We start from the raw sequence: 13,052 nt of genomic DNA, 5'->3' as shown, positions 1-13,052 counted from the left end.
TCACCCCTAAAATGCTCTCACCCTCTGTTATCCTCTATTTGCCCATCTATGCATGCATCCATACATCAATATGCATAAGTAGGACAACTTTATTGACAGAATAACAAAGAACGTTTTGAAAGCCTAATGAATGCTAGGAAAATCTGCTAATATGTAATCAGTTAGCATGTATATTAGCTCTATGATGAAAGGCAGCTGCCTTTTGTTAGTGAATGCTTAGGCAATACTTATTCTATGAAGTATATAAGTATATATTATAGACTTATCCACAGCATGTTATAGAATTCTTCTCCTGGTTCCAGTACAAACTTCACAGCACAGTCATTTCATCATCCTCCCAGTTCGGCTAACATCCACAAACCACTGTGTGTGCAGTCTTTCAGGAATTCCACTTACATACTTGTTTTCAACAATGTGTGGTTATTATGTGTGAAGTAGCTGTGAGATGAGTGAGTAACTGGAGCTTTGTTGTGCACATCAAGAAGTGGTCACTCTTGGATGACATGGACCATCCGCTTGTTAAGTGATGACATATCAGCCGTGCTTCTGGGTCCTATAGCTCAATATGTATATGAATTTTTCATGTACTAGTGACTCACCTGGTGTGACAGATGGATCATCGCAGATGAAGTTGACTGAAGTTTGGTCTGTTTTTAGCATCTTTTTCCTGCCACTCGTCTCTGCCCCTCAGAACCTTCCCATTGACTTCCCATTCGTCCTCCATCTTTGCTCTGCTAATGTGTTTATATTGTCCTAACTATAGCTCTGTAGCAGGACACCAGGTAGCAGACCATTGTATGCCAGCTAGCCCAACGTCAATAACCCTACAAACATTGTTGCTGTTCATGTTCACTGCAGTTATTCATGCCCAGGTTTACTTAGGGATGGGTATTCTTTAGGTTTTATCCGATTCCGGTGCCAAACCGGTACTTTTGAAACAGTACTGGTGGTTAAATGGTGCTCGAACCGGTGCTTAAAGAATGGAGAACACAAACTTTGTCCAAAAACCTCTCATGTTTAGCTGTTTTTTTGTAAAAAGGTAACAATGTTAGCCTTTTCTGCAGCTATAGGACATATATGGTATCACTCTTGGCTGGAAGCAGTGCTTAAACAATGGAAAAAACACAAACTTTGTTCAAAAACCTCTCATGTTTAACTGTTTTCCACTTTTTCTTTGGTCATTTTAGCCTTTTTGGCTTTAATTTAATAACATGGTTAGCCTACTCAACGTAAATTACACACGAACAACATTAAGCGACTCACACAGAGAAGACCGGCTGCTGCTGCCATCATCATCCATCATCATTTCTGTTGCTAACTCCGGGTCCGATAACAGGCAACCCACCCGCAGTAGATGTGCACGGTGTGAGGTCTCGCAGCAAGCTATCAGATACGGTACATTTCTCGGCTTTTAAAAAAATGCTATACGTCACCAGGTATTTCATCAGATTCGAGGAGTTACCTCCTTTGCACAGTATCACCTTAAAGCACTTGCTGCTGAGTTTGCATATTTTGCTGTGAAGTACAGCCAGACTTTTGACCGCTTCGCCTTGGGTATTTTTAATCTGTAGCTGTGCTCTAAAAGAACGTACGTACCTGGGCCCATCTACTATCCTCAGAAACGTAAAATGATTGGCTAGAATTCAAAGTGTGTGACATCTCAGGGGGAAAAAAGCACCGAAATGTGCGTTGCTTTTCAGTCTGGTTACTACCGTTTAGGTTTACTGACCCGAGGACTGGTCTCAGACTGCCTGGAAATCTCTGGTCAGCAGGTAAAACTTATGCATTGGACAGTGGGGGTTTTGGGGTTGCTGACTATTATCATATGAAATCAATAATTGTCAATGTAGCAAATTTTCAAAGAAGCTGCTGGACCTAAAACCTCTTTTTTCATTACTTTGATCAGCGGCAGATTGCTGTGGGTACCCGAAGTTTGCAGGGAAGACGCCAAGTGATAGTGAAACAATGAAAAGTGTGACACAAACCAGAAATTGAGACTGTTAGCCTTGAAAGCAAATGTTGTGCTTTACAACAGAAACCAACACTTTAATCAAAAAGCGCAACTTGTACTCCGAAGAGAGACAATCTCTGTTTCTGGTTTGAGTTGCAACTTTCAAAGTTTTACCGCTGTGAATAGTTGACAAGTGTTTGCAGACAAATCTGCAGCAATTTGCAAGCAACTAAAGCAATTGCAAAGAGGTTCTTAGGGCACCACTAAATACCTCTTTATCACCAATTTCTCTTATCAAACAATCAGGAAATATTGAGCAGGGGGTCTCGGATTAGTCTCTTACCTGTGTGACTGAGGCCTAATACTGACTTTTTGTTGTCTTCTGGATATTGTTGGGTTTTGTTTTGTTTTTTCCTTTTTTAGGGGATCTTCACCTGGATTAAAATAGTCCATGGACCGGCTCCAACCAGTGGGCTGTATTTTGCCTAAGTGCAAGGTATGGGCATACCTGTCGCCCTTTATTTGATTTTGGTGGCTAGCAGAATGTAACAGAAATAACTGCAGTGGTGATGAGATCTGCTCAAGGACAAGTGTGTTCATTACAGGTTTAACCACAAGCGCCTCCACTGAAGTCTCTGGAAGGTGCAAACGTGAGTGTGAATGTCTGTCTGTCTCTATGTGTTAGACCCTTGATGGATTCTACACATGCTGTTGTTAATTTAGAAAATGCTTCAAAATATCTCATAATTAATTGCCAGGTTACATTTCAAGATGGCTGCCAAGTGTCAAAACTTGCATATGTTGTTGTTGTCTTTGAGCTGCTGTCATTCAGATCCAACACTCAGGGCCTGTGGGTGTCCTTCAGAGCATTAAAATTCATTTTACAGTTTATGAAAAAAAATCTATAATACAAGAAGCTCATCCTCTGGGGAACACAGAAGCTTCTACTCAAATATATTTTCTTTGTATGTGTGCAGCGAGAATTTTGAGTGAGTGTAAAACCTTAGACTGCTAGAGAAAGGCCCAGGTGTGTTCATTACAGGTTTAACCACAAAAAAAGTTTTAAGTGCAGTATTTTCTTTTTGCGTCTCTGAAGAGCAAATCTCTGATTCTGACTGGTAGCAGCAGCAGCTCTGTCTGTTTTCTCTGCCCTGCTGGGTTTTCTGTTTTAATATCTCGAGTCAAGTTGTTTCTTTCCCTCTGAATCTTTCTGTCTTGCTAGTCTTGGGTTAGAGCAGTCTGGTATTTCACCATGTAAGGCTGCAGAGCTGCACCACTCTAGGGATTTAAAAAAAAAAAAAAGGAGGAAACTATTTTCCTAGCGTAAGAGATTTTATAATTACTTTTCAGCTGGACATAAAGGCTCTGTGTGCTCATGAAGGCAAGACAGAACATGATGACAATGAAAATTAAGTGCAGAGACACTTAATCTACCAGATAAACGCAAATATTTATCATCACTTTCAAAGGACTTTACATAACAGGAGAGAAGTGATTATTTTTGCCAAGAGTGTTATTTTTAGACTTCCAGTGACAGCAGTGGGCTCGGTTTTAGGAGTGTTCCCACTCCCACACTTCCACACCTGGAGGCTGTCCAGTGCAGCAGGAGCTGGATCTGTCCACAGCTGAAGAGCTTTCTCAGATGTGCGACAGCCTCGCTCAAGAGCACCTTGGAGCTGCAACTGATTTGTGCATTCCAGACTTAGATTTATCCCTTCAGTCCTGGCATCAAACAAACACAAAGACACGATGAGCTCTAACCCTCAGTCGGCTACTGGCACCTCACCACTGCCTGCAGATTATCAGCAGTAATATTCTGCTGCCAAAAATCTGTCTATATCAAGCGTATGTCAAATATATTTCACATTAATACATCAGCTTGATACCAAATTCTTTTTTGTCCTACATGTGCCAAAGTCGGTCAGTCGACTAGATCAATACTGACTTTTTAGAGCAATTACTGATAGATTTTTAGTTAGTAGTTTGAAATCTACCTTTATGGCAACATCAACAACTCTAAAAAGACAATCTGCACTGTATCTCTCATTCCTCTAACTACATAGTTATTGGAAAAAATACCTTTTAGGCTTCAATTTTAGTGTTGCTGGCAGGGGTTAATTCATCTGTCCTTGATTTCATGAGCGTTACTGCTATAGGCTATCCAAACGTGATAGTCTGTCAAGTGTTTGGACACCTTTAAAATTCAGGTGATCGAATATAACCCAAGAAAATTGAATGTATTGATTTCCATATTACTTTGTGCCATTATAGTTCTGACAACCAGCCCTGTTTATCTATCCACAGCTGCTGGACAGTGCATTATCATCTGGCTACTGGCTTTGAAAAACAATCAGCTCTTCTGAAAATTTCCCGTCACCGTTGCGGTCAGCGCAGCCGGTTTCTCCACCTGATATTTCCCAGACTGCCTTTTGGAGATGACAGTCATAATTTTTGACTGTTTGACAAGTTTTCTCCACTGTTACGAAATCGGGGTCGCCAAAAGTTTTCATCCAAGGTAGCAAAGGATGTCACAGGTGCCTCCAGACAGTCCTGCAGGTTAAATGGTTCTAACGAAAGACTTTCAAAGGTTACTATCCCCGCATGACTCACGACAAGCAGGCTTAAGAACAATCTGTTGTTTTTAATCTGCACATTCAACAACATCTGGACACATTTAGTCCCAGGATAAATGGCTAATTTTGGATTTCAGAATGTATCAGGAAATAATGTCCCAAGTACAGCACGTCCACTACTCCTTAGATTTAATTTCAGTCTGTTTTCTTGCTAAACTTCCTTTTCTTATGATTTTGTGCACAACAAATTCTTCTTCATCCGAACAGTTCTGACTGTGCTTTTGACTCTCGGCTAATATTATTTTATTATTATGTTAATTTTCTATTTACAAATGTTCCTGAAACAGTGGCGCTGTCTCCCAGAGGGAGGATCAAGGTTCCACTTCATGTTTGGGAAAAATACAGCTGTCATAAAAGATAGAACTATCTGCTTACCCGTGTTCTTGGACTGTTTGAAGTGTGTATCCGGGTGGAGTAGAGACCAGCAACATCAACAAAGCAGACTTCCCAGTACGTGACTGACAGCCTGTTTACATGCTGATTCCCCATATAAGGCAGATGCAATGCTTTCTGGGCCACAGCAGGGGGGTTATTTTTACTTTTTACAGACTTCTTTTTGAAACCTTGTCTCGACTGATTTCTCCAAAGTGGAGGGTGCTGTCCAGGACTTCACACACTTCGCAAACACACACACAAAATGATAAAAATAGTTTTTTTTAATGAAATTCATATAATGTCAGGTAGTCCCAACTTCACAGCTAACGAATTTAAAATAGCTTCAAAATGAATGGATCTGATAAGCAGACTAGCTTTCACAAGTATTACTGTGACACGTTAAATTCACATCCAGGCAAACAAATCTGTTTTTTGTTCTCCACCAGCTGCAAAAGACAGAGTTAGCGAGTTAAGCAATAGAAGAGAAATAACTTTCCCGTGGCTGCTTCAACAATTTCAAGGTCCTGGAGGATCAATACCCGGGCTCTTCAATGATGTGGTCATGGCCAAATGTATACTATAAATTTAGAGGTGTCATCAGCTGTTCAAAAGTACAACACATGTGCCAAGTGTATATCAGGCTGCCAGGATAATGAAGACAATAGGGATGGTCTAGGTGTGGTATTTGATCGGAAGCCAGATTTCAAGTGATCGCAGGGACGTGTTTGGCCCCTCCCAGCAGCCACGTCATTAATGCATTAAACAAAGGATAAAGTGGCATGGCAGTAACACATAAAGCATCTCTTTCTTCTCAGATGGGCACAGTGCATCAGTACTGGTGTCTTTCTAAAGCAGGCTTCCACATTTCCCAAAAAATTTTCCCAGAAAAGAAATCTGCTCTAGGAGTGTGGCTAATACGTTAGCCATTCAGCCCAGAGAGCTTAAGAGCATTACCATGCTTTCCCTGAAAACTCTTAAATGAACAGTAATACTGGATCTATTACGGAGCCAGAAACAAAAAATACTGTAACGTCTGTGTATATGACTGAGTTGTTTTAAACGAGGGAATGACCTCACAATCTCAGCTTTCAGAACTCTCACCCAAACTTGAACCCTGAAATGCAGCAGTACGTGCCGGTGGCTGCATGTATAATTCAGAAGCCCTAATACAAATTTGGTATCCCCACTCTCTTGAAATCTTTGCTGGGATGTCCTGCCTCTTTCTCTCTCTCTCCTTTATTTCTCCCCTCCCTCCCTCCCTCTCCATCTCTCACTGTGTTTACAGCCTTGGAGAGGACGGCATATCTGACATTTCTCTCTCAAACTCCAACCAGCTCTCTTCTCATCTGACAGGTAAGAGCCAGCATCCTCTGAGCTGCTCCTTAGGAAGGCTGACAGAGAGTCGATGATGATAAATGATGACACAGACAGGATAAAAGCCCAGTAGGGTGGATCTTGTGATAAGAAGAGTCATTAAAACGTATTATTATTGGTAGCTGAGATTAGTTATTTGAGTCAGGTACTTAACTGGTTGGGGACATAAAGGACATTTGTACTTGCAGAAGTTAAACGGTTACAGGAGATGTTTGATGTTAAGATATTAAGGAGCACGATGTGAATCACTGCTTCTTATAAAATCACTGCTCACTTACAGTAAATAAAGCTTTGTAGAAAGAAGCAGGGGAACAGGGACTGGGCTAAAACTCCCAGAGGGATAAACACTCATCCCAGCTTCTTACATTCCTATCTCAAACACATGATTTCATTTAAAAGCACTCAGGAGTCAAATCAACTCTATCTTAATAATACTTAATGCTACAGTACGATATACAATATTTCCCAGTGTGGTCCAGGAGAATTCACTGTATTTCTTTTTTCTTTGTTTTTGCTCCATTTGATAATCTTATTCTATTTCTAGATGCCTTTCCATTAAAAAATAATAAGAGGAAGATTTTTAAGCTACTTTTAGATGTATCTTTACTTCACAATGACCTCTCAAGGAGATACGGTACATGGAGCAAGTTACGCATAAAAAGGCAACACTAGAAAGAAGAGGGTGGTAAGATTTTCTTTCTGACATGTGACAAATACAAAAAACAGTTGGTAAAAAAGAAATAAATTATATTTAAGACTGTGAAACTAACTATGTTTATATCATGCTATACAATGCAATTTTACACATGTATATATTGTTACATATGTATATTTATGATAAAGTCCTTAAATTTTTTGACATTATGTTGTTGTTTTAATAGACGTATAATTACGCCTATATTCAGACACTATATCTATTTAATGTTTTAGAGTAATATATATATATGCCCCCAAATTTAAAGTGATTTATGTGAGGTATTGGCTCCCAACAGCTGCTATCAAAGAGTGGGCGCAGCTAGCCATGACCCAATTAGAGTAGCAGGTCAACATCAGTATGCATCTGTCTAACCTACATACTTCACAGCTGTCAATCATTTTCTAAGAGGAAATGCCAACCAGCTACCTCTCTTGCAAGTGCTGACATTGATTGCAAAGACAAAAAGCATCGCTAATGACTTATTTTTAGCGTCACTTTAGACTCTAAAGTGGGCAGAAAGTGGCGTGCGTGTACCTGCGCGATCTGGCACACAGCGACAAAACTCACAGGAGAAAAATTTCAGTTTATTTATAAACTATTTCCATCTCTAAAAACTTTATTACCAGTAACATCAGCACCATTATTTTCCACTTCTGTGTTGGTCACACTGGAGAAATCTAATGCTTGGCAAGAACGGCTAACAACAGCTGATTGTGTTTATAGGACAATGCGGTCCTTTCAGCAGCCCAGAGGAGCAATCTGCACTTTAACGGTGATAATCTAAAAATAAAAACAGGCTTCTCCTCGAGCTTTGCACGGTAAATACAATCAAATGATTAAATGGACTGTGTTTTTTGCATGAGGCCTATTAGATACATTTTAAAAGTAGCAGCAGAATGAAAACATAGATTCTTCTTGGGTTCATTTCCTAACCTGCTTTACTGAAACTGCAGGAGGAAAAATAATATCACCCAAATGATCTACTGCTTACTTTTTGGGGCCTTCTCCACAGGCTACAGGCTAAGAAGCAAAGTAGGAAAGAGTTTGCTGAAAATAAGAAAATAGATGAATGCACTGCATCAGGGTGTAGGTGTGCCTATGTGGACCAAAAAAGAGGAAAGCTTTATATCTACTGTCAACATTTAATTTTCATTAATTTCATGCAGTGCAAATGAGGGTTATTTGCACTCTAGACACAAGAAAGAAAAGCACAGCCTGGCTGACCAGCCGAGGATGAAGCTGAGCAGCGTTGGCTCGCTTGTTATCAGACATGCGGTGTGCAGACTGACATACAGAGTGAATGTAATTTCACCTCAAAGATCAAACTACAAGCTGCACAAAAATGTCAATTTCTCATATAAAAAGTGAGAAAAGGAGGCACGGAGGAGAGAAAGATGAGTGGAAGGCTCATGACCTCGGGCACAGGATGATTGAGAGGAACAGAGCCGGGCAGGGAAACACCGGGGCGGATGAATATTAATTTCTTTAGGTGTAGTTTGAGCTGCTGTCAGAGGGAAGCCCAGAATACAAACTGTCTGTGCAGAAGACGCACAAGCAAAGATTTTTCTTGATTGCTTCAGTCCAAGCAGTTTGTCTGCAGACCACTAGATGGAGCTGAGGAAATACACAGAGATGTGTAGATTTCATTTTACTGTTTAGTAAAAATTGACATTTTTAGTGATAAATACGAAGTGAAAAAAAAGTTTATTTGGTTTAAAAAATAAACGCCAAACATAATACGTATTCAGGAGGATTGCACGTGTATTTAAAGAGTTATTTTATAACCTGTATCAACTGTACTCAAAAAGCATAGTTGTGTCAGTCTGAAAGCTTTCTGTCATTGTCACAGTTCTATTTAGCATTATTAGCACTTTGACCTTCAGATCAATCTGCTGACCTTGAAGAAGAGGTCAGAGGTCAAATGTGACAAGACATTTTAAATCTTTATACTGTACTTTTTATATGTTGACTTGTAAGAATCAGTACGTTTTCAGTAAGTTTTAAGGCTTTTTGTTGATTTTCAACCAATAAATCTTTGAGTTGACCTTGAAGACCTCAGTGGACGACATGACCCCGCTCTACACCCATACAACGTTTTACCAGCATGAATACAAAACATTTTGAGGTGTTGTGCTTACAGAAAATACCTCAAAACAATAGCCCTTAACCACAAATAATGAGCTGAAAGAGCGCCACCTGTTTACCCAAACCAAACAGGACTTTCAGCCTGACCCTTTCAGGCCATCCTGAAGCTCCACAGCTGATAAAGTCAAAGGCTACTTCTATGTGGAGCAAAATATTTAGAATCTAATGAGTTTAAAAGTCCAGACTGAACGCAAACGCTCTAAATCATGGGTGTCAAAGATAAGGCCTGAGGACCAGATTTGTCTAAGCACAGACTCAGCACAGACAGATTTCTTTCATTTACTACAGCAGCATTATTTTATCACGTAGATAAAGAGACGTACTGTTGAAACCACTCCTCGTTTATATATGTCAGGGGTTCAATGTGTAGTTAAACCTCTTCACACTGATAGGAAGAGGAGTTTCGCTGGCTGCTTCTGTGAGGTGGAAGAAAAGAAGAAAACTCATAAACAGATGACAGGAAAAGTTCAGCATGATTACTTTCTGATCATTCTTGGTGCATTTGCTCGAGGACATACAGAGACTTTGAAGGATTTATGAGTAACAGTGATTGCTTGTGTTGATTAAACACCATATGTACTCTTTAATCAGGTTAATACGCTGAATTAATGAACTCTGTCAGTACGCCTCCACACACAGGTCATCTAAAGCTAAGACACGACCGTGTACCGGTCGATCACTCCAGAAATCAGACCCCTCAAACCTCCTTCTTCCAGAGCCACTCTACGCTCCACTTCAGTGAGGTCTGAAGCAAGCGAGCTGGAGAGTTAACCCGTGGGGTTTGAGAAACTGTGTGCTCAAGTGTCAACATGTGAAGTGATAATGAGTGACTCAGAGGAAGATTACGGGGGTGGAAGGAACAAAAGTGAAATGATTAAAAATAGCCATGGCTGCCTTTTTATTTTTATTTTTACAGACACAAGGAAACAAGATTTTTTTTTAAAATAAAAATGGCACATTAGAGTTTGAAAGTGCAATTCAAGTATCATAAGCATAAGTCATAATATATGCAGTATGGGGCACGTTTCCTTTAGCGCCACCCCTCAGGTTCCTAAGCTGTGTGTAGATTGCTGAGCCTCTTTTTGTAATGTGGGATGTAATGTACAATGTACCCAGCAGGGGTGCGCCTGCGTGGATTTTAATCTTGTTAAAAAGAACTTGGCACAGCCGATGCACAAGTGGGAAGATTTTTCTTTTCTTTTTTTTCGCTGTGTGCAGGAGCCTCTAATGCGAGAGCACGGTGACCTTGTCACGGTGCCTCTGATCTGGGGAAAGTCACAGATCAGATGACAAAGGGGGATTTAAGCCAGTGTCGAGAGCCTGCAGCTGCACTGTGTGACGTGCTTTTATTTCCTGCTTACGCACTCTGCTTACAATCTACGACCCCCAGCTGATAGGGATGTAATGACAGAGGGAGGACAAAACATATTATAAAGTCATGAAAAACTTCTTTTGTTTCCTCCTCCCTCTTTGCAAACATGTCCCAGGACTGTGGTCATGACAGTTGTCTTGCCGCCACTCAGACTACACTCCAGCTTAACACATCATCAGGCCTCAGCTGGCGCCTCTTGAGCACCCGTCTTATCATCACACTCTGTAGTGCTGATATGGAAAGGTCACATGAGGGGACGAGGGCCTGGGGTGATTCTGAAATCCCATTTTTCATGTGTGTTTAACAGTCTTTTTTTATTTCGCCACTAGAAAGGAGAAGATAAAGTGACTGCCATCTGACCCGAGCTCATCTTCAGATCAACACCTCCCCCCCATCTCTACAACAACAGGCCCCAGCAGCCTGACCTGAACTCCCTCGCCTCCCAATCGAGCGGATCAAACTGTAACCGGCCTCCATGGAGCGCGTTCAGCACATGACCAAATCGGCCATTCGCCGAGCATCTCAGATCGAGGTGAACCCGCAGACCAAGAGGAACCTGCAGGAGCTGTTCGTCAACTTCACCCTCATCCTCATCTGCCTGCTTCTCATCTACATCATCGTCCTGCTGAGCAGCTGAGAGACACGTGCAGAGAGAGAGTTTGGGCAAAGATGAGGGTTTCACTGATACATGCAGATCTATTTTTAAAAAAAGATATGAAGCAATAATATAATTGGCATGTATCAGCTTAACCCCGTTTACCAGCAAGGCGCAGGGAAGGATCACAGAGGCATTGGCCAAACTCTCAACTCACAGCAAAGCTCAAGGGTGATGTGGGAGCTGATCGGGAATCAGCTGCGCTGTTTGTGTCTCAAGGGAACGATCAAAAGTGACCCGACTCCAGCAGTTTGTAACCTTCACCTCTTCCTGCTGCTCATTCAGATTCACACTGTGCTCGCTTGCAGAGGACAGCGACTCCCGCCATGCACGCATAAGCACGAGTAAGTGCAGCGATGCTGAAATATCAATACATCACCAATGTTTGACTTCTATTTCCCACAAGCCTGCCCCCCTTTACTTCCTGTAAACCCCCCGCCCAACCCAAACCCCCCAGTAGAAAGATAAACAGGCTGGAAATGTTTTTTTTCCATGAGCGTTTTCACGTCTTTCTTGGTGTGCCGCTGACAGAAACCAGGAAAACACTGAGGTTTCGCTGAGGTTTCCTGAAACTGCTTATTGTTTAAAAAAAAAGAAGCTTTCAGCAACACAAGTTTAGCAAAAGGTAGCAGGGAGAAAGTCTGAGATGAGCCTCAAAATGTAATGTTGCTGCCCTAGAAAAGCTGCCATGTGTGATGTCCGTTGAGTAGTTGAGTTGTTGCCCCTCTTTATTGGTCCACAGTTACAACAGATGGGCATAGACCCAATCATGGAGGCTACAATTCACTTACATACGCTGCTAAACCTGCTTTCGCCTAACAATGTAAACCTACTGGTTTCACTATCACTGACACTCAGATTTCTTCACTGAGGACGTCTTCAGAAGAGAAGAAGATGAAAAAATTAAAAAATTTGGAATTCTATTGAAATTTCAACCTCTGGCGCCGCCCAGTGGTTAAATCACAAAAGACATGGTGGATCATTTTAAATGTAAAATTATTTTTACCCTGTTTTTCATCAATTCTGCTGAGAAATTTGACACATATCTTAAATATACATGGCATTATTTATAAAATGAAGCTCTGTTATCACTGTCTGAACTAATAATGCTGAGCCAGTCAGCTCACTCCCAAAGGTGCAGCATGTCTGCCATTTTATTCAGTGCGTTTCTTACTCTTAATTAACATATATAAACATACTTGATATGATACTTAGGAACGTTTCTAAGTACTGCAGACCTTTAACGAGCGTGTGTGAAGCACAGCCTGAAAGTGACAGTGAAAGGTTTGCTTTACAGGTACATGCAGTCTATACACTATCAGTTGTGAAAGAAAGCTCACTTTGCATGGTGTGATTACACGTAGTGCCACTTTCTTTACTGCAGCTAGACTCTGTTTGTTTTCAGCGCTGGAATAAAATACCTAATTATAAAATCATGTCATTGCTTTTGAAACGTACTATGACTAAAAATGTTTAAAAAAAATGAGATGCACATAGGTGAGTATGAATTAGTTGTTTTTTGTTGTCTTGTATGTACGTTAGAAAAACTTCCACCTGATTTTTAAACTGTGGAACACCAAATAAACTGCATGTCAAAACAATTAAAAGTAGCGTCTGACTTAAGTGAAATCCTTTGTGTTTATCTGTCCGTAGAGTCCATGTGCATACTGTTTTGGTTTTACAGCTCTTTGAACGCCTGCCTACATCCAAGAGCTTGTTTTCTCTTGACCTGCGATCACCAGAACATAGAGAAATCTCCACTGCCACCCACAGCCAAGGGACTATTTACCCAGATGTGAATTGAATTCTATTTAAAAAAAATTTAAATGTTGTTTCATTTACTCATTTAT

At 40.8% G+C, this 13,052-nt stretch overlaps 1 protein-coding gene across 1 annotated transcript; it reads left to right on the top strand.

Annotated features, from left to right (window-relative positions):
• The first annotated feature begins 5,834 nt into the window (after positions 1-5,834).
• On the top strand, positions 5,835-12,809 carry pln2 (phospholamban 2). The gene is made up of 2 exons (XM_086282872.1): positions 5,835-6,312; positions 10,877-12,809. Exon 2 carries the CDS (start codon positions 11,023-11,025, stop codon positions 11,182-11,184), a length of 162 nt encoding a protein of 53 aa, XP_086138998.1. The 5' UTR covers positions 5,835-6,312; positions 10,877-11,022; the 3' UTR covers positions 11,185-12,809.
• The last annotated feature ends 243 nt before the right edge of the window (positions 12,810-13,052 follow it).

The sequence above is a fragment of the Aulonocara sp. 'chitande type north' Nkhata Bay genome, linkage group LG23, assembly GCF_057382095.1.
Source record: "Aulonocara sp. 'chitande type north' Nkhata Bay isolate Kocher_YH1m ecotype deep benthic linkage group LG23, A_spYH_male_GT1.1, whole genome shotgun sequence".
NCBI lineage: Eukaryota > Metazoa > Chordata > Actinopteri > Cichliformes > Cichlidae > Aulonocara > Aulonocara sp. 'chitande type north' Nkhata Bay.
Note: the sequence above shows the minus strand (reverse complement) of the source record. Positions and strands in the feature narration are given on the sequence as shown.